Source organism: Sinocyclocheilus rhinocerous, unplaced genomic scaffold (genome assembly GCF_001515625.1).
Source record: "Sinocyclocheilus rhinocerous isolate Xijiao unplaced genomic scaffold, SAMN03320098_v1.1 scaffold738, whole genome shotgun sequence".
Taxonomy (NCBI): Eukaryota; Metazoa; Chordata; class Actinopteri; order Cypriniformes; family Cyprinidae; genus Sinocyclocheilus; species Sinocyclocheilus rhinocerous.
The window spans coordinates 233,401-260,320 of NW_015633949.1; the positions used below are offsets into that span (position 1 = coordinate 233,401).

General features: G+C 37.0%; 3 protein-coding genes across 7 annotated transcripts in view; 1 reads left to right on the top strand and 2 right to left on the bottom strand.

Annotated features, from left to right (window-relative positions):
- Positions 1-6,877, top strand: part of LOC107744774 (Golgi SNAP receptor complex member 1-like) — a 26,410-nt gene extending 19,533 nt beyond the window's left edge. For both annotated transcript variants that reach the window (XM_016558583.1, XM_016558584.1), the window contains exons 7-9: positions 1,536-1,565; positions 6,049-6,131; positions 6,483-6,877. In XM_016558583.1, the coding sequence (XP_016414069.1) occupies positions 1,536-1,565; positions 6,049-6,131; positions 6,483-6,607 (238 nt within the window). In that variant the 3' untranslated portion in view covers positions 6,608-6,877. The remainder of the gene's footprint in view (positions 1-1,535; positions 1,566-6,048; positions 6,132-6,482) is intronic.
- On the bottom strand, positions 4,197-24,217 carry LOC107744776 (tumor suppressor candidate 5 homolog). 3 transcript variants are annotated; one of them, XR_001640525.1, is made up of 5 exons: positions 23,619-24,217; positions 13,940-14,066; positions 11,822-13,100; positions 9,739-9,743; positions 4,197-4,206 (listed from the first exon to the last, which is right to left on the bottom strand). XR_001640525.1 is itself a non-coding variant. In XM_016558586.1 (3 exons), exons 1-3 carry the CDS (start codon positions 24,000-24,002, stop codon positions 13,090-13,092), a joined length of 522 nt encoding a protein of 173 aa, XP_016414072.1. In that variant the 5' UTR covers positions 24,003-24,217; the 3' UTR covers positions 11,456-13,089. The 3 variants fall into 3 exon arrangements, 2 of the variants coding, with proteins under 2 accessions (XP_016414072.1, XP_016414071.1); XM_016558586.1 differs by lacking the exons at positions 4,197-4,206; positions 9,739-9,743 and having other exon boundaries at positions 11,456-13,100; XM_016558585.1 differs by lacking the exons at positions 4,197-4,206; positions 9,739-9,743; positions 11,822-13,100 and having other exon boundaries at positions 13,799-14,066.
- Positions 24,218-25,789: 1,572 nt separating this feature from the next.
- Positions 25,790-26,920, bottom strand: part of LOC107744777 (aryl-hydrocarbon-interacting protein-like 1) — a 33,765-nt gene continuing 32,634 nt past the window's right edge. For both annotated transcript variants that reach the window (XM_016558587.1, XM_016558588.1), the window contains exons 7-8: positions 26,641-26,782; positions 25,790-26,328 (exon numbers count right to left, since the gene is read on the bottom strand). In XM_016558587.1, coding sequence (XP_016414073.1) covers positions 26,021-26,328; positions 26,641-26,782 — 450 coding nt within the window. In that variant the 3' untranslated portion in view covers positions 25,790-26,020. The remainder of the gene's footprint in view (positions 26,329-26,640; positions 26,783-26,920) is intronic.

Here is a 26,920-nt window from a genome sequence, read left to right on the forward strand (position 1 = left end):
TGCTTTCTGAAAACACTGGTTAGCTTGCAGTTTAGCGATCTCCACTTCAATATTCTATTCTCGGAAAAGTGTAATTCATCAACTGTTCATTTACGACACGGAGAGCGAGAGAGAGGCTGTGTATGTATGAATTACCACCGTTTTGCCGCGTTTCTCTATTAACAGTAAAGCTGTGGCTTTAATTCCTTTAGAAACAATGATGCTACCAGCTCCTTGTTGAGAAAGATAATGTTCTTGAGCGATTAAGCTGTTTAGTTGATAAAACTGCGGGGCAGCGCTAAAAAGTTTGTTCCTGAATGTCTGAGTGCGGCCACAGCGTGATCTGTGTGTGTGACTGAACTTAACATCAAACTGCTTCTGTTTCACACAAATGCTGGCACAGACGTGCATGTTCGGCTAGAGTCGCTTTGAACTCGTGCATCTTCGGAAGCGGAGCTGCGTGGAAAGTTACAAAAAATGTCGTGCACACCGCCACGCGAAACGACGTCGCGTGCACTCAAAGCGAACTTCCGCCAACACCGCGATGACGTCATATTTGCCGCGCGCACCTAATGCCGAGTTCACACTGCACGATTTTCAAAGACGTCGCATCACTGTTGGTTTCACACTGAACGACTATCTGGGGTAGCATTCAGTTGTTGCTGTGTTCACACTGCACGATGGAACGACGACAGGAGGTTACACACTGCATGACTTTACAATAGGAAGAATCGCAGACTCAATTGCTTTCGAGAGGGTCCCCCAGTAAAAATCACGTTCGGGGGTAAAATAAAAAATTTTTTGGTGGGGAAGACAGCGCGTTAGTTTAGAACTCTTCAAATTATTTTTTTTTTTAATTGTCGAGAGTGTGTTAATTTGTGCAATGATAACCTACCAGCAATGTAAATTAATTTTTTTAAAATAATAGAATGAGTACATTACAATATAAATTTATTAGAACAAGTACATTATTATTTATGGGCTTAAAAACAAGATGCAAACAATCCGAATATTGTACCTGGTGGGGAGTGCACAATGTAAACATGAAACATATGCCATTACCTATATTGTACTGTGGTACAGTTATGGAGGCCCTTCATAATGCAGAGGTCAACTGCCTGCTCTGCCAATAGTTAGAAATGGCACTATAGTAAGCAGTGTTTAATAAACAGCTGTTTTTCTAAATTCTGCTTTGGTGAAATTCAGTGCAGTCATGTATCGTGATATGTATCGTATCGTGGCCTCTGTATCGTGTTACGTATCATATCGTGACTTTGCTGGTGATACACAACCCTAGTGTCCACGTATTTTTAGCCTTGTGGTGTTTATGTGTGTAGACAATGGACAATGTTGACAATAGTCCATTATTGTAATGCTTATTAAATTCATTATGATCTAATTTGTTGGAAAACCTATTGGTGTCAGCATTCACTGCATGTTTGCCATTCATTGATTCCTTCAACCTGACTCTCAAAGATGATAAAGGGCTCCAGTAATTAACTTGGTTATCATTGTCTAAACATCTTTCTTTTTCCTTTCTTGTTGTCTCCTTACAGCTCAGATCGGCTTATTGATGACACAATAAGGTAAGTCTAGCTTCATACAAACAGTTCAGACACTTCTTGCACTTATAAATGGCAACAGTTTCCGTTTGTATTTGTTTTACTAAAATATCTGTGCCCGGTTGCATAAAGCACCTTAAAGGGTTAGTTCACTCAAAAATTAAAATTAGCCCATAAATTACTCACCCTCAAGTCATCCTAGGTGTATATGACTTTCTTCTTTCAGACGAGTCCAGTCGGAGTTATATTAAAAATGGTCTTTGATCTTTCAAGCTGTTTAATGCCACTCAGCGGGTGTTGCATGCATCAGTCCAAGGCTAATTTTCATTTTTGGGTGAACTAACCCTTTAAGTTTTTCCCTTAAGTATGAGAATTAAGGCGTGATTTCCCCTTGCCTAAGGGAATGATTTAAGGGTGTTGCATATAATCCCTTAAAAACTTCCCTTAGCAAAGGGAAACCGTTAAGTGTTTCACGACAGCGACCCAGGTTTTGCCGTTAAAAAATCGACTGTTGCCATGGTCACGTTATTTGTTAATGCAGATAGCGGTGTAAGTTTTCACAGAAAACAATATAACATGGATAAGGAAAACAAAAAAGAAAACCAAATATGAAAGAGAAGGACCAGACGAGACGGAAACTCAAACTGGTAATTCACTCAAATGTGAACATTAAAGCGCTAAACACTCATGCAGCGCGTTTCATTCATACTCGAAGCCAGAGGGCGCTCTTGCGTTGAAAGTCCAAACCGGATTCATAGAAGTAGCCTATCTAATAAGCTGAACTAGAACCGTAAACACAATAAACTCACGATTGCAACAATATATGGTTTATGTGTGTTTTTCAAGTCATCTCCAGGTAATATGTAGGAAAATACCCAGGTTTTGCCGTTAAAAAATCGACTGTTGCCATGGTCACGTTATTTGTTAATGCAGATAGCGGTGTAAGTTTTCACAGAAAACAATATAACATGGATAAGGAAAACAAAAAAAGAAAACCAAATATGAAAGAGAAGGACCAGATGAGACAGAAACTCAAATTGATAATTCACTCAAAACGGAAAATTCTGAAAAATAATTTGCTCACCTTCGTGTCAGTTCAAACCCATACGACTTTTATTAATCTTTGGACAACAAATAAAGATCTCTCATCATTTCTGACCATGTAGAGGTTTTCAGGGACTGGTGTGAATAAATACATATTTAAATACAAAGAGCCAAGATAGTCTATGCATGACGTTTTATTCGTATCCAAAACGATGTGAACATTAAAGCGCTAAACTCTCATGCAGTGTGTGTTTCATTCATACTCGAAGCCGGAGGGCGCCCTCGCGCTGAAAGTCTAAACCGGATTCATAGAAGTAGCCTATTTTATAAGCTGAATAAAAAGCAGAAACGTAAACACAATAAACTCACGATTGCAAGAATATATGGTTTATTTGTGTTTTTCAAGTCATCTCCAGGTAATATGTAGGAAAATACAGGAATAAAATATTATGGAATATAAATTTGTTCTTGAGTGTGACGCACTCACGTTTGAGCTAATTATGTGCTGTATGTAATCAATGTTTATATGTGAATAAATGCGTAAATTAAAATCTGTTTAACATATAAAGCGGCCGATCATGACTTGTAGAAGACTTTTGTGTAACACTTAAGGTGACATTTTCCAACCCTTGTGTTATCCTTAGGAAAATGACAGTTAAGAGGCTTTATGCAACACTTAATGGGTTTTAAGGGATACTTAAGAGAAATTCTAAGGGTTTATGACGTTTCACCTAAAGAAACCCTTAAGTAACATTTAAGGGATATTTTATGCAACGCCCTTAAGTGTAAGGGAAACTTAAGGGCGATCTTAAGGGAAAATTACACTTAAGGTGCTTTATGCAACCGGGCACTGGTCTGTTCTGAAAGAAGAGCCTGCTAAGGGTCATAAATTCAAGGAGGAAGATCTCAGTCATTGGATGGATACAAACCATTGACACATTGCTTTTACATTGAGTTGACTATTGCTAGATTAGAATTGAAAGTGGATTTAAACTCTTAAAGTTCAAAAATGAAAATGCTGTCATTCATTAACCCTCATGTAATTTCAAATCTTTCTTCTGTGGAATTTTGAAGAATGAGTGTTTTTCTCCAATAAAATTCAATGGGGACCAAAAGAGTGTTATTTAAGTATTATTTATATATTATTATAGTATTTTTTATTATTTCGAAATGGCTTTTATTTTATATTTTTCAGTGTTCATTTTAATTTGTTTAATAATAAGTCGTTTTGTTATGTGCTTTTTATTATTTTTTTATATTAATATTTAGGTTCAATTCTATTTTAATTTTAGTTATTTATTTCCAATTAGTAATTTTAGTGCTTTAACTTTCATTTAGTTTAGGCTTTTCATCTAATATTTATATTTTATTTAATTTCAGGCTTATTACAATTAACAAAAATGTTTAAAAATAGTTTTTAGTTCATGATAATAAACAAAACACTACACCCCATTGACTTTAATTGTATGGACAAAAAAAAAACAGACATTTTTAAAAATATGTTCTTATGTGTTCTGCAAAAGAAAGTAAGTCATACATTAGGGTTGTGACGGTGAGGAAATTTTCCCACCGGTTAATCGACGTGTGACAACACCAGTAATACCGCCTTTGCATTTCCTTTCTAAACAATCTTCTGCCATCGTCTTGTCTCTGTCACCTCACTCTTGTCAGTCAGCTCGACTCACTCTCCTCACATGATAACTAAAATCTGACTCCTGCTCCGTGGTGCACTGTCGTTCGCGCACGGTTCGACACGCTGCATTGAGCGTTTCGTTTTTAAAAGTGTCTGTCCTCTAACTGAACTAGGCTAAATGATTTTTGTTACTATAAAAAAACGACGCATACATATGGAACGGCATGAGAGTGAGTAAATGATGAATCAGAATAATTTTAGGTAAACTATCCCTTTAAGAGAAACTAACAGAAAAGCATGTCACTTGCATGAATCTACCAGCTTTGTCTTGTTCCTGAGGTGCTTTAATAGTGAATATTGTGTTGTTGGGCATTACCATCTTTTCCTCACTGCAGATCTATGCTGGGGCATCAGAGTAGCCTACACTTTAACTGCTGCACCTAGGGAAACCCCACAGCTGGCAACCGGCATTAGTGCTTAATTAAGTTGGCTCTTGGTCTGTGCAGCTCTTTTTATCCCACCCCAGTCTTATTCAAGCAAAAAATATGCTATATCAGCTGCTTGTAATCATTATCTTCCTTTTGTACCACCCACAGCCAGGAGCCACCAAGATGAGAGCTCAATGTTTAATGTTTCATCTTAGCTCTGATCTCTGAGGAGTGTGGGCGCTCATGTTTCTCTTTTAATGATGTCAGATTAGTCTTCTATCACAAGCAGGACTTTATTAGGTATACATCCTTGCAGGTAGCATATTCAAACAAACGCTGGAAGTCATAATGTAGAATACACACCCAAATATGAAGTTTAGGAGATTATGCTCATGTGTTCATCATTTCGTGATGTACAGATGCTCAGGGACATGGGCTGAGAACGGAAGTCAAACAGTTGATAAAGGGCATGAATAGAGGTGTCACAGCAAAACTCTGGTTATATCAAAATAACTCATTGTTTGTAACTTAGGGGACCTGGGAGTACAAAACACCAGAGACCTTGTGGCCCTCAGGGTGCACAGTCTTGTTTAATGTGCTTTATGCCTTGTTTGTGTCAGTGGGGTTTGGCTACTACCTAATTCATCCTCAGAGATCAAGAAACTGGCAACTAATGGCCAGTGCATTGCACGCTGCATTAAAATTGTGTTGTCTTGCTCTAATTTCACAGGTATTGCCTCAAACACATCCTGCACATTCATGCTTCCCATTTCTGTCTTATTTTAGCTTTTAAGTTTTGTAAAACTAATATGTAACACATATGGACCATTTTATGATACATTTATGGTGGTTTTTCCATTCTTTTTGAAGCTTGAAAGCTTCAGTTTCCATTTTAATTATGGAAAAAAACGAACAGTACATTCTTCTTTTGTGATCCATGAAAGAAAGAAATTCTGAAAGTAAGTAAGTTTGGAATAACATGAGTGTGAGTAAATGGCAATTTTCATTTTTGGATGAACTATGCCTTAAGTTAGGACAAATGATGGCTGTTGCAGGAAAACCTGATTTGTCCAAAATATGAGCTGTTCACTTTCTGCAGTATCAAGGGAAATGGATATGTAATGGTTGGTCACTTTTCTGCATACTTTTGGTTTCTAGCTGTGTATAGCTAATGTCTCTGGAGCTTTAGATGAATGCAGCTTCTGCCTTCCTGTCTGAAATCAAACCTAGTGAAAGAGACATTTGCTGTCTTTGAGGGACTTTTTCCTGCGTCTGCAGTTCTGACAGCTGCTGTGCCCTTGACGCGATGATCGGAGCACTTTTTGACCACTTAGTGCATATGTGCTGTGATGGGCCAGTGCCAATAAATCTACTCTTCTGTTTTTTTTTTTTTTTTCCACAGCATTGCCATGGCAACCAAGGAGAACATGACCTCCCAGCGAGGATTTTTGAAGTCTATACAGAGCAGGGTCAACACCCTGGCCAGTATCCTTGATTTCTACAAGGAATGTGTATGCATTAGGGTTGCATAATGTATCAGTGCAATATTGATTATTGGTTTATTGGAATCTGCCTACTTTGGATATGTAAGTGCTCATTTCCCTTGGTTTTACATTTAGATTACCTTTGCCATCATGGAACACTCCCTAAGTTAAAACACACATCATTTATTAACACTGTTAAATGTAAAGTATCAGCATCAGAATTGTAATACCCGAATTGTAATAAGCCACATCCATCTTCTTGAATCCATTCTTGAAAAATACTTGCTGTCTGTATTTGAGAAAAGGCAATCTTCTATTTCCCTGTATTTCCTTAATTGACCCCCTACTTCAGACCGTTTCCCTGCCATCAATAACCTAATACAGCGGATCAACTTGAGGAAGAGAAGGGACTCATTAATTCTGGGAGGAGTCATCGGCATCTGCACCATCCTTCTGCTGCTATATGCTTTTCACTGACGGACAGGGGAGCTAACCGACTTCTTTTGGGGGGAGTTCTGCAGAGCAGTGGCGAAGCCTTGAGAAAGGGCTCAATGAGAGGAGGACCATTGGGGCCACAAAACAGAAGCCCACCTGGCCTAGTCTGGTAACAGGATTGATTGTAGCCAGCATGGACCTTATTTGTATTTAGCATTGGGAGGGGTTTAGCTCTAACAGCCTTTTTTTGTTTCTATACTACAAACAATGCGCTGTTCAGATGTGAACTGGGACTGGAGACCAAATTACTAACAGGAATAGATTTCAAATTTCATATTATAACACAGTGGCTTTGAGACAAAAGCGAAGCTGTGAAGCATCAACTTGGCGTTGTGCTGTTCCTGTATATTATTAATCGGAAGGGGGTTTTAATTTGATGATCCTTTTAGAGGGTTTCTCATCGTGCTGTGTACTTTGTGAATTAATAAATTATTCATATACAGGATATTAAAAATGTGTGTCAAACACTAGAGGTCTGTCCTCTAAAGCTTCTATTTTTTAGATATTTCTAAACACTCTCGTCTATGACATTTTACACTGGAGAAAGGAATGTTGGAAAACGGGAGTCCAAAAATAAAAAACTTGCATTGCCATATCTAACCCTTCTCTTTCAAGGTGCTTTTGTTTTATGCTTTTACTGATGTGTTTTAAAGTTTAGAGCAGGTTCAAGTTAAGAAAATCTGGCTAAACCAACAAGCCTGTACTCGCAGCCTACGGCCTCTTGTCTAAACTGACTTGCATCCACACAGCTCCTCCTATGAAACTGGAGTGTGAGACAGAAGCAGGCCAGAGCTTTAACATGATGAATATACAAGCTGAAAACCATTGATCCAGGCGAATGAAAAACTAGCACAGGGATTGCATGTAGAGGTAAGACCAGCACTCTACGCAGCAGGGTTGTAGGAAAGAGAAGCAAGGATTGGAAGCCTTATTGTCACCACCTGATTCTCTATCCCTCTTGTGTTTACAAATGATGTCCCATCCATAAAAGTGAGCGTTTACGCTGAGTCTCTCACATCTGGAGCAGTCAGACCGGCTGGCTATATGCCATAGTTCTTGTTAGACTGGTGGAATCTGTTTGTCTGAGGTATTTCCATAGATGCATAAAGAGAGAGTGATGTTCACATAAACTCAATATAATCGTTCAATTGAGAAATCAGCTTCCCCAAAACAATAAACTAGAATAGGCTGTTTGAAACTAAGAAATCTTTCCTCCCTTTTCCTCTGTTCCCTGGTGGTCCATTATCTAAAGGTCGCATCATTCTCCTGCTGTTCCAGTCCATACATTGACCAGGTGCCCTGAAATGCAGAACAAATGTAGAGGGACACAGGGTCTTTTACAGAAGAAATGGGCCGCATTGGCCAAAGGTTCATCACAGATCACCATAGGAGGTGTTTCTCACCATACTTCCAGAGAGTTTATTGTATTTTTGATGGATTTTGTGGCAACAGCACTAAAATATCTAAAAGATGCTAATTGTAGATGAGAGCAAGATTACAGCAAGAGTCACGAATGAAGTACCTTGTAGTTTTTTCTTCCTAAATGTGTCTGTAGTATAGAGGTACTGCAGCAGTCATTTGGAAGCTAATAGGCCACACACCGAACTCCACTGGAAGTCTCCTCACCTCCCCTGCTGATTGAAACATGCTCTCTTTACACCAGCCCAGAGAATAAATTATTTTTTTAATGTGAATTATTTTATGAAAGAATTTGTCACCTCCCTATTGTTTTTTGCTCTGTATGTTGCCTTTTGTTCTTTCCTAGTGTTGTTATGATGGGACTCCTACCTGACATGAGGTGAGAACGGAGACATGACGCACATTACCTGCTCTGCTATTGTGGAATATTTTCATTAATCTTGATTCAATATAATATATAGAATTATGTCTATCCATAAGAGAAAATTATTCTACTATTATCCACTATTATGTATTTGGCTGTGTGCGAGAAGATGCAGTGTGCTTAGAAGAGAGTGAACTATTTAAAGCGGCATGGAATACACTCATAAATGGAAAAGGGCCTTTTCCTTAAAGGGGTCATATGATGTTGCTAAAAAGAACATTATTTTGTGTATTTGGTGTAATGAAATGTGTTTAAGCGGTTTAAGGTTAAAAAAAAAACATTATTTTCCACATACTGTACATTATTGTTTCTCCTCTATGCCCCGCCTTTCTGAAACGCGTCGATTTTTACAAAACTCATCGGTCTGAAAAACGAGGTGTAATATCTTTTTGGATTTGAGACTAGTTTTTGCAACTTTACAGATCTTCTTTATGCACCAAGAGCTTGTAACACTCCAATTGTAACACTCCAAAGTGAAAGGAAAAATTGAAATCGCATCATATGACCCCTTTAAAGGGGCTACAGGAGCAAGTGCATGACAGGTTCAGGGAATGTAACTGATTATCCATCAGGTGCTCATATATAATATGTAGAATATTTTATTGATTAGAATATAATTGAATTGAGTGTAATCTATGAGAATAGTACCAAAGAAAGTTTACTAAAATCTTGCACAGTAGCTCAAGAGAAACATGATTACCTATTTCAGTCCTGGATGGAAATGTTCATGGTGAAGCCCTTGGCTCATGTTCACTGCTTAAAATACCACAAGCACATATATGGAAAGTATTGATCACCTTTAAGGGTATATATATATATATGTGAGTTTGAGACTGGACTCTGGAGTTGTCTTTGCAAACACAACTCAAACTTTGTTATCTTGTTAATAAAGTCTATCTGGTTTCAAAACATCTAAGACTTCAGAGCAATTTATTCTAACCAGAAAAAATCTACAACACTATTCATGAATTTTGAGGTATGACAGCTCTGGAATTTTTTTGTGTTTTTATTCCTTTGCTCTGTTGAGGGTAAAGTAGACTGCTAGCAAAACAGTTCTCTGAATGTAGCACTACACAGTGAAGCCCTTTCTGCTTAATTTCATCAATAGCTGCAGCTGTGTATTAATGTGTGAGTGAGGGGGTCATGTAATACTTGGTTTCCTGGGCGGCTTTCCAAAAAGTTACAGATGCTGAGTAGTCAGCGAGTCTGAAACTGGAGACTTATAGAGATCACAATCTTACTCTGTCACCGTTGTGCCCTTGCGAGACACTTAACCTGAAGTTATTCCAGGGCAACTGTAGTGACGATTAGCCTACATCAGGGGTGGCCAATGTCCTGCAGAGTTTAGCTCCAAACATACCTTGCTCCAACACACTTGCCAGAACATTTCTAACTTTGCATCGTTGTTGGGACCATCCCTACACTTGAACTAAACAATAAAGTAGACATTGATTTATTGGTTCGTGTGTCATTGCACCAAAAAATGATGTTGATGCAGAAACACGTACTACAGTACTTGTGTAAATCATATTAACCACATTTTAAGCCACACGAGGGGAATATGGAAATGTCACCCAGTGCATGCAAAACCTAACTAGCTTGTTGAGAATTTTTTATTCTGGTGCATTGGCAGTAAAGGTTGTTTTAAATCTGTGGTTCTTTTTTGACTTCAAGGCCTCCCATTGTCAACAACAATATTCAAACTCATATTTTGATTTTACAAGGCCATGTATTATTATTTTTTTTTTAAATGAGCGAGTTAATTAAAATAAGAAATATTTAGATTTTTAGAAGTTTTTGTCTTATGAGAATTGGTGGGCGGGGCTAAACAGGCAGCGCTGTAGAAGCAGGCGTTGATCTTCTGCAGAGGCGGTGTTTAGCCACACTATTGCGTCATAAAGTGGCACATTCCACAAGCTGACGTTTTGGCAGATTGGCTTCATTAACTGTTTTTAGACTAACGAGAAAGTTTTGAGTTCTGAAACTTGCAGGATGTTTTTATAGCTCTTATATGTCAAAAGATCGAAGGAATTTTTCCTTCGAATTTTTTCATCTAAGTCATCTTGAGGCCCTGTTGGATATTTGCTGAGGCCCCCAGTGAGCCTCGGCCCCTGGTTGAGGACCATTGTTTTACATCACATATATCCATGTCAGGGTTTCCCGGTCAGGAATATAAGTTGCATCTGTGAGATTGTGATAGAAAAGCCAGTGCAGGGTTACATTAATTTGTATATCTTAAAAATAAATGTAAAAATGGACATGCAAAGATGTTGTACAATTCATTATATTTTGAAATATTTAAATTCTTTTAACATCTCACAGGGTACTTCAGGTAAACAATTGAGCTCCTTGGGGTTCCCGCTGACAAAAAGCTCTGTTTTTGTCGTTTCTTCTCCTTGCAAATAAAACCATTTTGGATTGTGATGCTAGATGACTAATAATGGCATTTTAGCCTCATTAAGCTGGTGGCTAGATTTGTGAGTACTTAAACACTTTGTGTCACTGTGAGAGAAGGCTGTTAGTGCTGAGTGCTGGAGTGAGGCCGGGCAGAGGGCCATACTTAGGGATCAGAGAACCAGGGAAGTGCAAAATCAGCCAGTAGATCTTGTGCCATTTCCTTAGCCATGCATTATGTACAACAGCAATAGTCAGTAGCATGAAAAATGAAGTTTGTGTATATGTGCGCTTTGGGCAGGAAGGCTTTGAAAGCTGTTGTCTTGCTGTGTTTCTTTGTGTGGAAAGCTGAACATTTCGCTTTTTGCTAATGCAACAATTTCCTTGCTGATGTTTCTTTGCCACTGTGCTGTACACAGTCAATAACTGCAAGCCAGTTGTGGACCATGCATGTTAATGTTTATTTCACACTTGCAAAGGTACACATTAATAACCTAACATAGAAAAACAGATATACAAGTGAACCAAGAATCCAAAGTTGTATATAATAAATCACAGTTTTAAAAGACACACAGCAGCATTTTTGCATCTCATTCATATTGGCATAATGGGTTTTATGAACAACACAGTAACATAATTGCTTATAGTGAACAAAAGAGTCATGAGAAGCAGAAAAAAAGAGCATTCGATCACATGAATTCACAAAACAGTACATTATTCAGCATAATGCCTATAAATGAAATGCTCATCTTAAGGTGTTTAGGTACTAACAGTTTATTTTTAGGAGATTATACATGAAAGTCGTACTTTTAGCATTCAAAACATATTGACAGGACATGAGAATATTGATGAAAAGTAAGTGATAAAGTGCTTTGAAATCTATGACAGGGCAGTGAAATACTTAATTCAGTATGAATGAAGCAGATCAATAGACTGAGCTGTGAAACATTCGGTGAAACCGTCACTCGGTCTAACTAACTAGCCAGATAAGTGCTGTTATGTATCTGTACCTCCGATTTTACAATCTGTAATTTTCACATATTAATATCAGCAGATCAGAGATGCAATAAACACTGAGATGCATCAAAGCAAAGTCCCGTACACATAAGCTCATTCTAGGTGAAGATTAAAAAAAAATTAATGTTTTGTCCACCCACAGCATGCCTAAATATTTCTATAAATATATTGATATATATATCTCATATTAATAAGGGATAAGTAGGGAGATTTATGACAGGAAAACTGGCATTCTGTCCTGGAAAGAACCCCAGGTAAAGATGAATAGTCCTGTGATTTGTTTAGCATACTGATATAAAGGTCTTGGCACAGAATGGTGCTGGCCGTTGCATGCCTCTAGAAGAATGTCCATGCTCCAGCAGTTTTTGTCAGGGAAGAGAGGGCTGGCATGCGTAACGATACAGTCTTACCTCTCTGAGAGAATCTATACTAGTATGGAACGTGTAGTGGAACCTCATGGCTAAAGGCAGAGCTCTCCATGAACATTGTGCCGTTGAGAGAATATAGCATTTGATACACTGGACAATGATGTACATTCCCATCTTTAAATACCCTCTACTCTTACAGATAAAAAACATAGTAATGAAAAATGCTGATAGTTATTCACATACAGGATCAGGCATGCGTGTGGTCATTTTGGTCATTTTTTAATAATCAAAACATACAAAATAAATAAAAATGAAATCTCCAACCCCAATTACCATTTCTTACAGTCTTGTCATCCCTAGTTCATTCCCGCCTCTTAAACTCCACTTATAAATCTTTTTATAAAACATACATCAGTAGTTATGTTGCAAATATTTCTGTGCATAATTTTCAAATGCAAGATCAACCAGGAGTAATATAAGGTTAAAATGCAGCTTGCCAGGCGTAGCCGTGTTTTCAAACACCCATCTTTGAAAAAAAAGTCCCCTTGTCCTTTGTGTCATCCTCAGGCGAGTTCTTGCCGAAACAGCAATGTTTCTCATTTACATAATGCAAGCCATCACCGTTCTTTTTAACATATGGGATTTTTTTTCACTGAGCATGCTTAACCTACTGCATGCATTTTAGCTATCTTATTTAATTGCTACAGTCCTCGTTTCTTTTTATCTTAACTTGTGTGGCATTATTGTTAAGAGAGAGATCTTATTTTAATTACATCATGGGTGAGGTTTTTATTTTGTTTGCAGTAGTGTTGTAGATGGGTTTCTCGTCCTTACTATGCCCTCTATCCAGTTACTGAGGATAGAGCAGAAAAAGAGAGCATATGAATCATAACAGCAACACGGAGTATGGAAATACATGCAACTTATCAAACTATAATATGTGAACCGCTCCATCTTTTAGGCCCGGAAACTAATTCAGTGTCTTTATGAATTTCTGTGACATAAATTATGTTTCTGCTTGTCAAAATATAATCATTTAAATGGTGGCTGTCATAACTTGTTTTTAAGAAAATCTTCTTAAATGTATTTTCAGACATTTCTGACAGAATCAAGATGTTTATTCAAACATAATAAATAATAAAGTTTTTACTTAAGTACAAAAGTATTTACATTTCCAAAGTTTTTGGTCAGTAAGATTCTTGTAAAGAAATTATTGATTTTTTTTCAGCTAGGATGCATTAAATTGATCAAAAATGTGAGTAAAGACTTCTACATTGTTGCAAAATATTTCTGTTTCAAATGAATGCTATTCTTTTAAACTTCCTATTCATAAAAAAAAAAATCTATAAAAAAAAAGTATCCAGTTTTTAGGAAAAATTAAATAGAACTGTTTTCAACGTTAATAATAAGAAATGTTTTTTGAGCACCAAATCAGCATACCATATTAAAGAGCATCAAAACGACATTTATTATTCGAATTCCATGATAAAGTTGGAATAATTTCAAAGCTAAGACTTTAATTGATCAAAATAACTCACCGTAACAGTCAAAATACAAGTGTTTTGCTTAGAATTGCATTTTTCAAAAATCAACTCATTGCAACTTATTCCGACTGAAGATCATAAAGCGTGTCACATCTGTATTGTTTAATTGTAGCTAGATGATGCAATAAATGCTTGTAATGAGACATACCTGCAACCACCACATAGATTATGATGCTAAGGAGGCCCACGATGATGGCCACAATGCTAAGCAGGCGAGCCAAGCGTCCCAGGCGTCTAGCCCCATCCATGTCCCCCTGCTGTAGACTGTTTCTGGACTGTAACAAGACAAAAAAAGAGAGAATGTCACACAATTCTCATTACAATAAGCTTCAGATATGTGCAGTATGATCTGTTATAAAAGGCTGTGTGCTCTTTTTCCATTTAAGCCTTTGGTTTAAATTCAGTATGCTAGGAAGCAAAAGGTCAGAGGTGACTCTTTGAATTGTTCAAGTGATTTGGATACAGGATGTGGTGAGCTGATAAGCGTGTTTTCTTATTAGTGCAGCCCTATGCCACAGCCACCCATTAGATGGTCAGTGTACCCTAGGGAGAGCCTCTCCAGTAGACTGCATTAAAGTAATCAATACCGAGCAATAGATTGTGCAGGAAAAAGCCTCTGACAGTGGCCAACCAATCTCCCCACACTCAAATGCTAATTCCATTCTCCATCTTGTTGGCGTGGTTTTTTGTCTTGCGATGTGACGTAATCTCACATTGTCATAAAAGAAAGTCAGGAGTCTTGGGAGTGATGCCGCTGTCCAAGGTGCTGAATGGACTTTGATCAGCTTCCCAAAGCACTAGAACTTAAGTAGCAAGTAAGCTGAACTTAATCTGCACGGCACAATTCCCAAAAGCATTGCTATGTAAGTAGGGTGTAAGAGCCTCATAACTTCTGCAACTTCAGCCTTTTTTTCCCCCACACAATTGATCAAAGACGAAGGGACACCAATTATATTAATACATGTTTTAAGATAATATTATAGTTTTTATTATTATTTTGAATTAGTTATTTTTATATTTTACATATTCTTTTAAATTTTAGTAACCATTTCAGTAATTTTAGTTAGTAATTAGAAAAGTATGTTTTTGTAATTTTTGTTAGTTTTTTTTATGTCTTTAGAGTTTTTATAAATTTGTAATTTATTTTAATTTGATGAAAAATTAAAAAAATGTTGCCTTCTCATTTAGCTGAAATATATATTTTTTTTTTTCAGCCAACATTTATTTCAAGTAACACTTTTTAAAAGTTTTAGTTAACTATAATAACCCTGATTAATGCATTTTGGTTATTGTTAAATTAGATACATTTAGAAAATTCCAACTTGATTTTCTCTGCTGTTCATCTTTTGTGGATAATGGGGAATTGATTTGGTTTCTCTAAAATGTGAGCTAGCAATTTTTTTCTATTGCCATGTCAGGTAATAGGTCTGAATTTACCTGTCAAGCAGTAAGTTAAAACTTTATGTGGCCCTAATTGAGTCTAACTAACTAACTGCAGCTGATGTATGATATAGTCTATTTTTATCTATGATCAGATCATGTGTTTTCCGGCCTTAGTTCAGCACCTTTGGACTTGACAGCTCCTTGATGTGCTACTACATACATAGTAATCACGTGTGCCCAAAAGTAAAAGGGGTAGTAGTTCACTCAAAAATGAAAAATTCTGTTATTAGTTACGCACTCTCATGTTGTTCCAAACCTGTATGACTGACTTTCTTCTGTGGAGCATAAGAAATGTCTCAGCCTTTTTTTTTTTTTTCCTCCAGAAGTCAGTAGTCTCCAATGTTGTTTGTTTCCCAACGTTCTTCAAATTATCTTCTTTCATGTTCCACAGAAGAAAGAATTGCTTGGATCAACAACAGGGTGAGTAAATGATGACAGAATTTTCCTTTTTGGGTGCACTATCCCTTTATGATGATCTTTGTCAAGTTGAGAAAATAAATATTCTAGAGACTCCAAGCTTTGTGCCATAACAGAAAAAAAAGAGATATAAACAGAAAATACTGCCAATGGGGAAATAGCAAAACACAGTGTGGCTCAGAAATCCTTAAAGCTGCATAATGTTAAATGAACATTACTAAACACAGTGGGAAGCTGCCTTCACATTCATTGCATTCATCCCTGATGAATGAACACAAAAAAAGTCTGAAAGGCAGACTGTGGAACCATTAAACTCTTAATCACATCTTAAGCGTTCACTTGGAGCATTTGGTAGGACAATAGCAGATAGGATTACAGCTCTATCAACCTGGTTTTGTTGGAGAAACCGAGGAGCTTCCCCCATCACATACACACACTCTTGCTTCACCCACAATGTCACACTGCAGTTTACCTGTTGCCTTGGAACCACAGTATTCAGTTCTGCTCACACCACTTATAGAATCTGAATGTTTATCTTTTTAAGAAAGCATTGAGAAAAAAAAAGCTTTTTATAATTTGACATAACAGATTTACATAAAATATATGTACAATACCGTTCAGTAGTTTGGGATTGTGTCGGAAAGATTTTTTAATGTTTTTGAAAACAAACATGTTTTATGCTCTACAAGGCTCATTTATTTGAAAATAAACCCCAGTGATATTGTGAAATATGATTACAATTTAAAATAACTGTTTTTTTATTTTGAAATATTTTAAAATGCTTTTTATTCCTGTGATGGTAAAGCTGAATTTTCAGCACCATTACTCCAGTCTTCAGTGTCACATGATCCTTCAGAAATCATTCTAATATACTGATTTGATGCTCAAGAAACATTACTTATTATTATCAGTGGTGAAATAATATTTTGTGGATTATTTGATGAATAGAAAGTTCAAAAGAACTTATTTGAAATTTTTTTTTGTAACAAATGTATTTACTGTCATTTTTTCAACAATTGAATGCATCCTTCCTGAATAAAAGCATTAAACTAACCCCAAACTTTTGAAAGGTATACACACACAGAAATTATTGGCTCTTAATATTTCCTCCTTGAGCATCAAGGACCGTTTGAATGAGTTCTCAACCATATGCCTCAATGTTGATGTCCAGATGTAACACTCAAGACAAGTGAGGGACTCATGCAACCAAAAGCCTTCAAACAACAACATTAAGATCCCTGTCTTGTGGAATATACTTGAATATCTGTTTTTCAGAAGTAGATAACCTCATATGGCAGGACCTGTACCCTTCCCTCTCTGCTAACCTGCCCATCGTCTCTCAGTTCAAATACTGCAGACTGGCTCTGACATCCTAGCAGGGGTATAATATGTGGCTGGAGCAGCACAACGTTATCGATTCCCAAGTCTAATCACTGCGAAAAGCCGTATCAGCGCTTTCAATCAGTAAAAGTCTTTTGAAAATACTGTGTAGTAAAATGCCGTCTGCCGTTCTTGCGTTTCAGTCTCACGGCCGTTCACACCCGCTTTCATTTAGTGTGATGACAGTGCAGTATGTGTCGTGTGCCATCCTGATGCAGCTGCGCAAATGGCTTTTGGCTCTTTGTGTTTTGAGGTGCATTTTGCCTGACTGCGGTTTAGAGAATGCTCAGAAACGCCAGTGGACTGTAATGGGATGTGTGCGGCTTTTCCGAGTAGAGGAGGGGTGTGTCCCATGACACGGCAAACGGATAACACTGATTCCCCAGGAGCTTTGGCCTGGAATATATTTCTCTTGAAAAGTCTTGCCAATTCTTCTGGGCTGATTCGATGACCCCCTTTTCTCCTCACTTTCTCCCTCTCATTGTATGTCACATAAACACACAGGAACACTCCCCTCCCCTCCCCCCTCTCAACCCACTCCTGCTGCAGTCTGGGAGTGAAAAGGAGCTCTTAGCTTTCCCTCACAAGCCTGAGCCATTAATTATAAACAGCTATGCCAACGGCTGAGGAGGAATGATTGTAGAAATCTGCACAATGGTGCACAGCGAACACACCAGTGGAACGGTGCTCTTTGCTTGTTTTTTTTAATGTCCGAAATAAATGTATTTTCAACACAAAACCAATACTGTAATATTTTTGTTTTAATTTGACTAGACAGAGTAATAAACCACATTATATAATAAACATAATATTTGTTTTTTTAAACTGCAGCTATAATTATTAATAGCCACTTCCTTTAAACTTAGATTAGCTTTGGCAATAACTAATGCTCACTTAAAGGAATAGTCCACCCAAAAATGAAAAGTCTGTCATCATTTACTCACCCTCAAGTTGTTCCAAACCTGTATGAGTTTCTTTCTTCTGCTGAACATGATATTTTGAAGAATGTAACCAAACAGCTGCTGGTAGCCATTAACTTCCATAGTATGGAGAAAAAAAAATACAATTGAAGTCAAAGGCTACCAGCAACTGTTTGGTTACATTCTTCAAAATATCTTCATTTTTCATTTTTGGGTCAAATTTCCCTATGAAATTAATGTTTAATAACACTAATAATTTAATATTATGTTTAAATTCTTTATCACATTTTAAAAGTAATATCTCTTTTTTTATATTGTACATTAAAATGTTATGACCCCTTAATTAGCATTTATAACAATTTGGTTTTTGTGTTTTATTTTTTAATTATTTATACAAAATGCTGATCTATAGTCTTAAGTCTTAAGAATAAAGGTTTCAAAAAGAGGTTTTCGCCGTAATGCCGTAGACGTAGAAGAACCATTTTTGGCTCCCCAAAGAACCTTTTTGTAAACTGTTCTTAAGAGAACTTAGTGTGAAGAACATTTTTCACTATAATGAACCTTTTGTGCAGTGCCTGTGCATGGATCTAGATGCAAATAAAGAACATTTATTTCGAATTTACTATCGAATTTTTAAATCTGCCATTTATCGGTTCTCTGAATTAACGTGAAAACTACTGTGCGCTTACTGGTATCTGCCATAATGTTAATATCTTTGAATATCTCATTACTCATTACTTTTTTCAGTATTCATTTAGTTTTTATTTTTGTACTGTTTTTATTCTATTTTTTCCTCATTCTGTTTTTTACACATTTATTTCGTTTATTTATATTTATTTGCCTCCAGCCTCTTTATTTAGCCCATGGAAAGCAAGCTTCTGTTGTCAGTACATGAGCAGGTGCATTGGAAACACGATCTCACGGGCTGTTTGCTTTCATAATGTAATGTTTCACTCAGCATTGTGAGAAAATGATGACACCATATTACAGTATAGGGCTAGTTTGAGAGACAAGCAACAAGCTGCTTAATGCGTCAATATTTTCCATAGCTAGTCTATATGAGCTTTTTGTAAAGCTGGAAAAGCAGAAAATGGCAGCCCATCGTAGCCTCAAATTCCTGTTAGAGTGTAACGGACACAGAAACAAAGCCATTCAGCAACTCTGCTTAGCATATTTCACCAGCAGAAGCTGCAGCGTATGCAGTAACTTCTTTACTGATCCTCCCATTGCACTGAGATTGGCCAGTAAAATCCACCCCACCTTCCCATGCCAAGCCAAATGACTCCATTCAGCTTCCATGAGCTTCAGCTCACCACAACATCTTATTCGCCACTGTACTGCCTCTGTAAGCTCATTGATTTCAGAGTTTCTGATGCATACCTACAGTACAAAACCTCGCTAGTATGTTGTTGGTTACAATTGCTTTCTACATCTTGGCTGAGAGGGACTGTTTATGTCTGTGGCTATGGGCGCATGCATCTGGAATCATCCTAATGGGAGTTTTCATATAGCCCTCCATCACAACACAAAAACGAAATCTGTTTGTTACATCCCGTTTTTTTTTAGGTTTCCTCTTTTGACCAGAGGAGGCCACTAAAGTTGTATCCCAAATGACGCAGTATACACTATGCACTTATACACTATATATGTATTCAGCCGTGTAGTGAATTAATTTTATAAGGTTATTTTGTCATCCAACATTGAAGTCAGATAGCCCCCCCACCCCCCGTTACGTGATTAAAGCTGCGACAGTTGGGTGCATGAAGTGTCCTACATTCTAGATTCTACACTTCGTTTTTTGGTTAATAAAGTGCCATAGAATAGCGCATAAGTAGCCTACGCAATTTGTTGCACACATTAAGTCTCGTTTTGTCTATATTCTCTTTTTTCTTTTGTGCTCTTATTTTGAAAGTGCTTTAATACCTTTTGGTTTCATGATTCATGAGGGATGTGCCGAAGTCAAACAATTTATTCAGAAAGACACAAATAATAACTTTTGGAATATCGAATATTGGCGAAGCCACATTAATGAAAATGTGTGCGGTGCGATTTCAAATTCAAATCAGATGACTGTGTCGTGCCTATTTTTGTTGTGCTCGTCTCAGAAATCCTTAGTCAAGAGTACAATCTAAAAATCTGTAAAAATAGGGGACAATGTACTGTATTAGGAATTTTCCGTATTTTTTACAGGTGTTTTACCAGTATTTAGAATTTTACACTGCATTGCGTTGTGTTTTAGAGTTAACAGAAATGTCTGTCAAATTTATGGATAATGTCCTGTGTAATGAGCTGCCAGTACTTTTTCTGTCATTTTACAAATTAATTTTTTAAAGTGTAGCATTAATGTAAAATACTATATCATAAACATTTTTGATACATTATTTCATAAATATTTTCCACTTTTGGAAATGTCAATGTTAATATTTTAAACTTACCAAATGAGATATACAATAACATGCCTCTGTGTCTCTCTCACTCTTCTAACTGGCTTGTTGTTGTTTGGGTTAAACATAACGTTTATAATAAAAAAGAATAAATTTTCTGCATTTTATACAGTATATTTGCAATGTGCAATAGTGTCATCTCTCTTTAGATTTCATTTGGATGCAGTTCTAGATTAAGCTTTAAATAAGAGTTATGGTCCAAATTCTAATAAAAATCCTGTAAACATTTCTTTTGGATTATTTTATTTTATTATTTATTAATTTTTTTACGTTTATTTTATTTTTGACTATGGAGCAAAAGGGTTAAGAATTATGACCCAAAATGATGCAGAGGGGTCCTTACAGCAGGTTATAACGCTAAATTGATCTGTCTTGCCCTCTGTTGAATTGTCAGCCAGCTTTGGTTTCAGCTCTGTTGGCTTGGATAAGAGGGTTATTTGTATTTGTGTGGACAGACGAGGCTGGGAGACTCAATTTGCATGAGTATGGTCAGTAGTACAGGTGTTTGCAAAACAATATTGGTAGCTTTCAATGCATCCTCAAAACTGAAAAACTTGAACTGGATCAGGTTCATGAGGAGAGTCTAAAAAAAGTGAGCCATCCTACTTCTAAAATCACTTGCTATGACAACTAATGAAAAGTTTAGTATCACGAAATTCTTGCAAAACTTTAAAAAACATTATTGAAAGAAAAATTGGATGTTTCATATCATAATAGAATAAATTAGTACACGATTATGGTCTCCGGTCTGAAAAAACCTGCATGTGATTTGGCATTTATTTATATTTACACAGTTTACTAATGCTGCTCAAATGTGCCATTAATGTACTGACACAAAAATATATAGTGTATTTTATACAAATATAACTGATGTAAATTATTGAATAGAATATATTAAAACCGTTATTGCACGACATAGGTCTATTCTTATAGGCTACACAGACAAAACAGTCAGCTTTTTTTTTTTTCTATTTTACGCATCAGTAGTAAATCAAGACTTCGCAAGTTCTCTTATAAAATAAAATAATAAAAAAACAACATGGAATAAACTGTGTACAGAAAGCAAGTAAAGAACTCACAACATTAGGCTACTATAAAGGTCAGTTTAATCTCACAAAAACTCCCGTTAATAAAAAAATCTGACTACACTGCACAGTTAATCTCTTACACTGCATCTTTGTTGTTTATGATGAATTCAGTGCTTTCACGTACAGTACACCACTTTTATTATTATTGCAGCTTAGATGTTCAAATAGCTGCAGTACTCCGACTTTGCCACAAGGAAAAGTGCGTACGCCTGCTCAGACCCTGACGTGGCGGCAAGTACTTTTCCACGTCAAAGACCGTTTTTATAAATATGAAAGTTGCCGTGGATTTTAGCGTACGCACACTCTAAGATCAAATCTGTGCGTATGCACATTTCATAAATGAGGCCCCAGGACTCTAAATATCTAAACTGTCATAACACAAAGGCTCTGCGAAAGGCATCAAGTGAGATCCCACCGGAATGGTTTTTGATAGGGGCACAGCAGGGGTCATTCTGTACTGTAAATCTATATAGGATTTTGATCTTTACAAGAAACCGGAGCACATTTGTATGGCGCTTTTCCGCTGATGAAAATTTAATGCTCTAATTTGTGTTTCTCTAATAGTGCATGTCCTACTGAAACACTTAGAAAGTTGTAATGAGCACTGAGCACACAATGGTTCAAAATTCACTTAAGGCTGAATTTGACTGTGTCTTATTAAATTTACTGAAGTTATGTGTTTAAAAGCTGCTCTTCTGTGACTCCACTGGAAAGTCTAATTTGTATACTGCTGAGGTTATACGCTGCTGATTCACTGTTCTTTCAGAGCGAGGGGATGAAAAAGTGAACACAAAAGCACTCATCTATTATTATAAAAACAGGGCATACTGTTATCTGCTAATAAGGATATCTTTTGCAGAGGGACAATGCAGGATCGTGCTAAATAGTTCCTAGACATGTCATGAACACCATCTTTTGTACATCTTCATTAAATACAGATAAATGGTACCACACCCTACAAACAAGCACTCTCACAGTCTGATCCTCTAAGTTACATGGATGGAAATAAAGATGTTATTTGGCATATTTTTGGGATCAATAATGATATTTGTATTTGTGCTTTGTAAACATGTTTGCCTTGTAGCCTCAACTGTATGAACCTAAAGCTTGTTCAAAATTAACAATGCTTTCAATCAAAATTAGGCTTGCTTTCATTTTCTGGCTTTTTAAGAACACTGCACCATATTTATGCTGCTTAATTGAATGTTTTGCGCCACAGTCCCTAGAGTTTGTGCTGTGCAGGTGCTTGATGTTCGGTGGAAGTATTCTGCACCAATTTTCTGGCGAATAACTCCCTAGCACGCAGGCAGGTCCGTTCACTGCGAGCATATGCAGGGCTGTAAATCACACCTGTCAGTGGATCTATGCTCTGCTCTCTCAATGCAGCTCCTGTGCTTTTGCATATGATTTGCAAGAGTATGGCAAGTCATTTTAGCAATTATGCTCACTTGTATCAAATTAAAACTAAACTAGTACTATTAAAACTAACTAGTATCTATTTTATTACATCATTTTAATTGCTATCTATTTCAGTTGTGCTAGTACTTATGTATTGGTTAGTACCTGGACAGTATTTTTAAGACACTAGTATGTAGCTCATTAGCTATGATTGCCTTTTACCATATATAAATTACTAGTTTTAATAGTTCAATTAAAAAAAATCTTACCACAGTAATGAGTAAAAAAAAAAAAAAAAGTAACAAATGGAATGCACACTAATCTGAAATAAAGTACTATACTAATGTACTAAGAAAACTGGGGAAAATATTGTAACTATTTGAACAATTATCAAAATTAGTATGCATTGAATAAGTGACTAGATGCAGTAACTGTTGGAATAAGAATCTAATGAATTGTTACTAGTAAATTTGGAAAAATATACTAGTGACTAGACTATTCAGCTTTAAAGTAGCCTACAAGTAACATTAGTTTAAGGGATACCTATAAAAGGCTTGCCATACAACAGATAGACACTGTTTATTGACTCGAAAGATGCTTGTGTGGTTTGTTCAAGTACTTTCAGCACAATTTTGTGCCATACAGAAATATTTACAGTACAATGTGGGACTACTGGTCTGAATTAGGAAACAACACCCAGACTTGAATTATTTCATTTATAACTTATTGACACTCACCATAATTGAATAGGCCAATGCAACGATGCTTAGTGGCCACACGGGACAAAAGCAGGACAAAATGACCAGTATGAGGTAGTCTTTGGGTTTCTGCTGCTCTTGGGCGGCATTACCGGTCGAAGAAGTGCGGCTCAGGCTCACTCTGGACGGGGAGAGAGGAGCCGACCCGAGCTGCCCCGCTGATCCGGATCTCAGCGGCAGACTGTGGCCGTTCTGGTCCCCGTCGAGAGCCTTGTCACCCCCGACACTGACCGTGAAGGAGCTGGAAGTCTTCACCCCGGTGGGCTCGGTGGTCACGAGGAGTTTCTCGGTCTCGGCTGGTTGCGTTGCGCCGCTCTCCCCCAGATTCGATTTCGCAAACTCCGTATCTGTGTTTATTGCCATTGTGGAAATCCAAAGTTAATGTTTCTGAAAGGAAAAAAAAACTTTTGGTGGATATGAAATATTATCAAAGTTGTCAGACGAGGCTAATTTCCCATTGTTTACGATTTTTCAACTTCAAATGACGCGTTTGATTGTATTCATACGGTTAATGTGACTTTCAACGTAGAAAAAATATGTCCAGATTTCTTTCCTCGCAGTTTTTTAAAACTAATTAAAACAAGTTATAGAGGCGTTGTGACTTTATCCTCCCATGTCGATATGGTCATCCTCTCTGTGTGATCGTGTTTAATGGATTCAATTCCGCTCAGTTCAATCCAGATCGGAGGACAATCTCCTCTGCCCACACACTCAACTAAACCACAGAGACGCGACTCATCTGGACTTCAGCATTTCCACAGCACAGCAACATTAGGCTACCCAAAACGTCTTAAAAGGCGTAGGGGGGAAAAATCAGTGTTCTTGTGTGAAAATGAAAAAGCAGGTGCCTTTGTGATGTTGCAGCGGAAGAACAGCAGGTTAACGTTGTTGCACAGCAGCAGCAAGTGCAGTGATGTTCCTCTCTCACCTCCTCTGCATCAATGATGGAGGTGCGCTGGTCTTTCTATGCAATACTCCCAATGTTCTTCCCCTGGGGATGCTGCAATACCTCCCTGTGTTTTTGCAGCCTTTTAAAACATTTTATACCATAAACAAGCATTACTTATGCTATTTTCGTATTCTTTTTATTACTTAGCCAGAAATCAAAGATTGAAGTGGTCAGAAGGAGGATACAGAGAGAGAGAGAGAGAGAGAGATAGCCCATATATTGTGATGAATAAAAGAAGGATATCTGGAAAAATGACATGAGACTTGAACACCAATAATTTTTTCTTTTTATCAACTCAAAACCTCAGTGATCTCTCATTAATCAAACTAGCGGATAGTGTTTGAATTATCTATGTGCTGTTCTTCATTTAATCATAACTAATCATTAGACTTTCACAATGTTGTCCCCACTCAATGACAAGCCTGGTTTCATGAGGAGAATGTAAATATGCTGGGAAACTGTAGACAGAAACACGGGAATCCCCTTAAAATAATATCTTATGTAATGACATTGATCTAATCTGTTCCTCAACTGATATCATTGTGGGGGTCATGAATTGATGAAAAACTACAAAATTAAATCATAAAAATGCTAAATCGAATTTATTAGAAAAAAAAAATCATAACCAGTTTTCAGTTCTCACTCTTGAAATGGTAATAACAGCCTTACAGTAATATTTGGCAATCAAGAAATCAAGGAGACCTCATATAATTAAATAGTTTTAATTGAATTTAATATTAGTTCAAATATTTAAATATCTCAAACATGATTAATTTATGAACATGATAGATTTAATAAACATTATACATTTTATTTTTAATATTTTAATTAATTATAGGACTGTTTGCTATGTCAGTGCATAAAGAGTGGGACATGTAGAGTTACCATGAAGTTTATGTTTAGAGACACAAAATGCTACTGATGAATTCATTATTCATTATTCAATTGTCCACCACAACATAGCAACTGATTGAGTACTATTTTATTGGATGATTTGGCAAAACTACAATCACTATGGTAAAGTTAAATCTTACATTATAATGTAGAATACATGAAGAAAAGCAGCAGACAAAGCATTACAGAAGTAAAAAAGTCAAAAGGGTTCAACTGGAGTCATTTGTTCTGAAGATACGAGATCTTGGTCTGCTTGTTCTGGACAAGTTGGCTCTGGAGTTGTATGTTCTGGTGATGGTTCTTCAGAAACGAATTGCTCCAGAAACATTTCTACTGCGTCTAACTGTTCTGGAGTAGCTTCTTCTGTGGTAGTTTGTTCTGGAGTCACATTCTGATTGTTCTGGTTTCTCATGATCAGAACTTGATAGTGCAGTAGATGTTTCTTCTTGTGAAACAATGTCTTGTGTAACTTCTTGTGCTGAAGTTATTTGCTCTGGAGATGTTTGCGTTGAATTTGCTTGTTCTTCACCTGTTTGCTCTAGCGATGCTTCCTCTGAACTTCAGTTGTTTCTTGTTCTGGAGACATTTGCTCTGGAATCTCTTGATCTGGATTCTCCAGCTCTGACTCTTGCTCTCTCGCCATTTTTGTGAACATGCCCTTGTATTTCAGTCTGTCCTCCTCATTTTTTAACTCCATTCTCATTTTGAGAACTGCAAGCTCTTTCTTGATTGTCTTTTTCATGCCTGGGTCCAGATCCAGGACACTCATGAAATCATCTCTGGCCTCAGCTTCATTCCACACCTCCATGTGGGCTTTTCCACGGAGATAGAAGGCTTTCATTGCCCCTGCAAATACAGAGAATGCTTTCAACAACTGGTGCATTTGACATCAGGAAACACATCTTGTTATAAGGCCAATTCACATCGCATCAACAGACGCAGACCAACAGCGACAGTCAACCGATTACAGTACATCAGTTCTTCTCAGGCATTCCAAGACCCGACAAACACAGAATCAACATGAGCAATCGGTGAAAACTAGTGCCGGCAGACATCAACAGGTCTAACACACTGATGAGGCAAATGTCTGTTGCCGTTTGACTGTGATTGTAATTGGTCAGTAAATGGTGGGAGAACTGACAATTTCCTGTTACTCACCAGGGTGCTGGTTGATGATGTCAGTTGTGTGTTCAATGACCTCATAGTACTCCTCCATGAGCAGCAGACACTGACAGTAGTTTAAAGTGAGTGTGTTGGCCATCTTCTCCAGTCTCAGCCAGGGAGCTTCCCATGCCTTTTCCTGAAGAAACACACATTTCAATTAAATGAGACATGCCTCATTAATATTATATAAGTGGTATTATTATTCTATCCTTTGATGATCAAAACAAGGAGATTTTTTTTCTAAGAATATAGCCATTTTTAAGCTACTGAATGT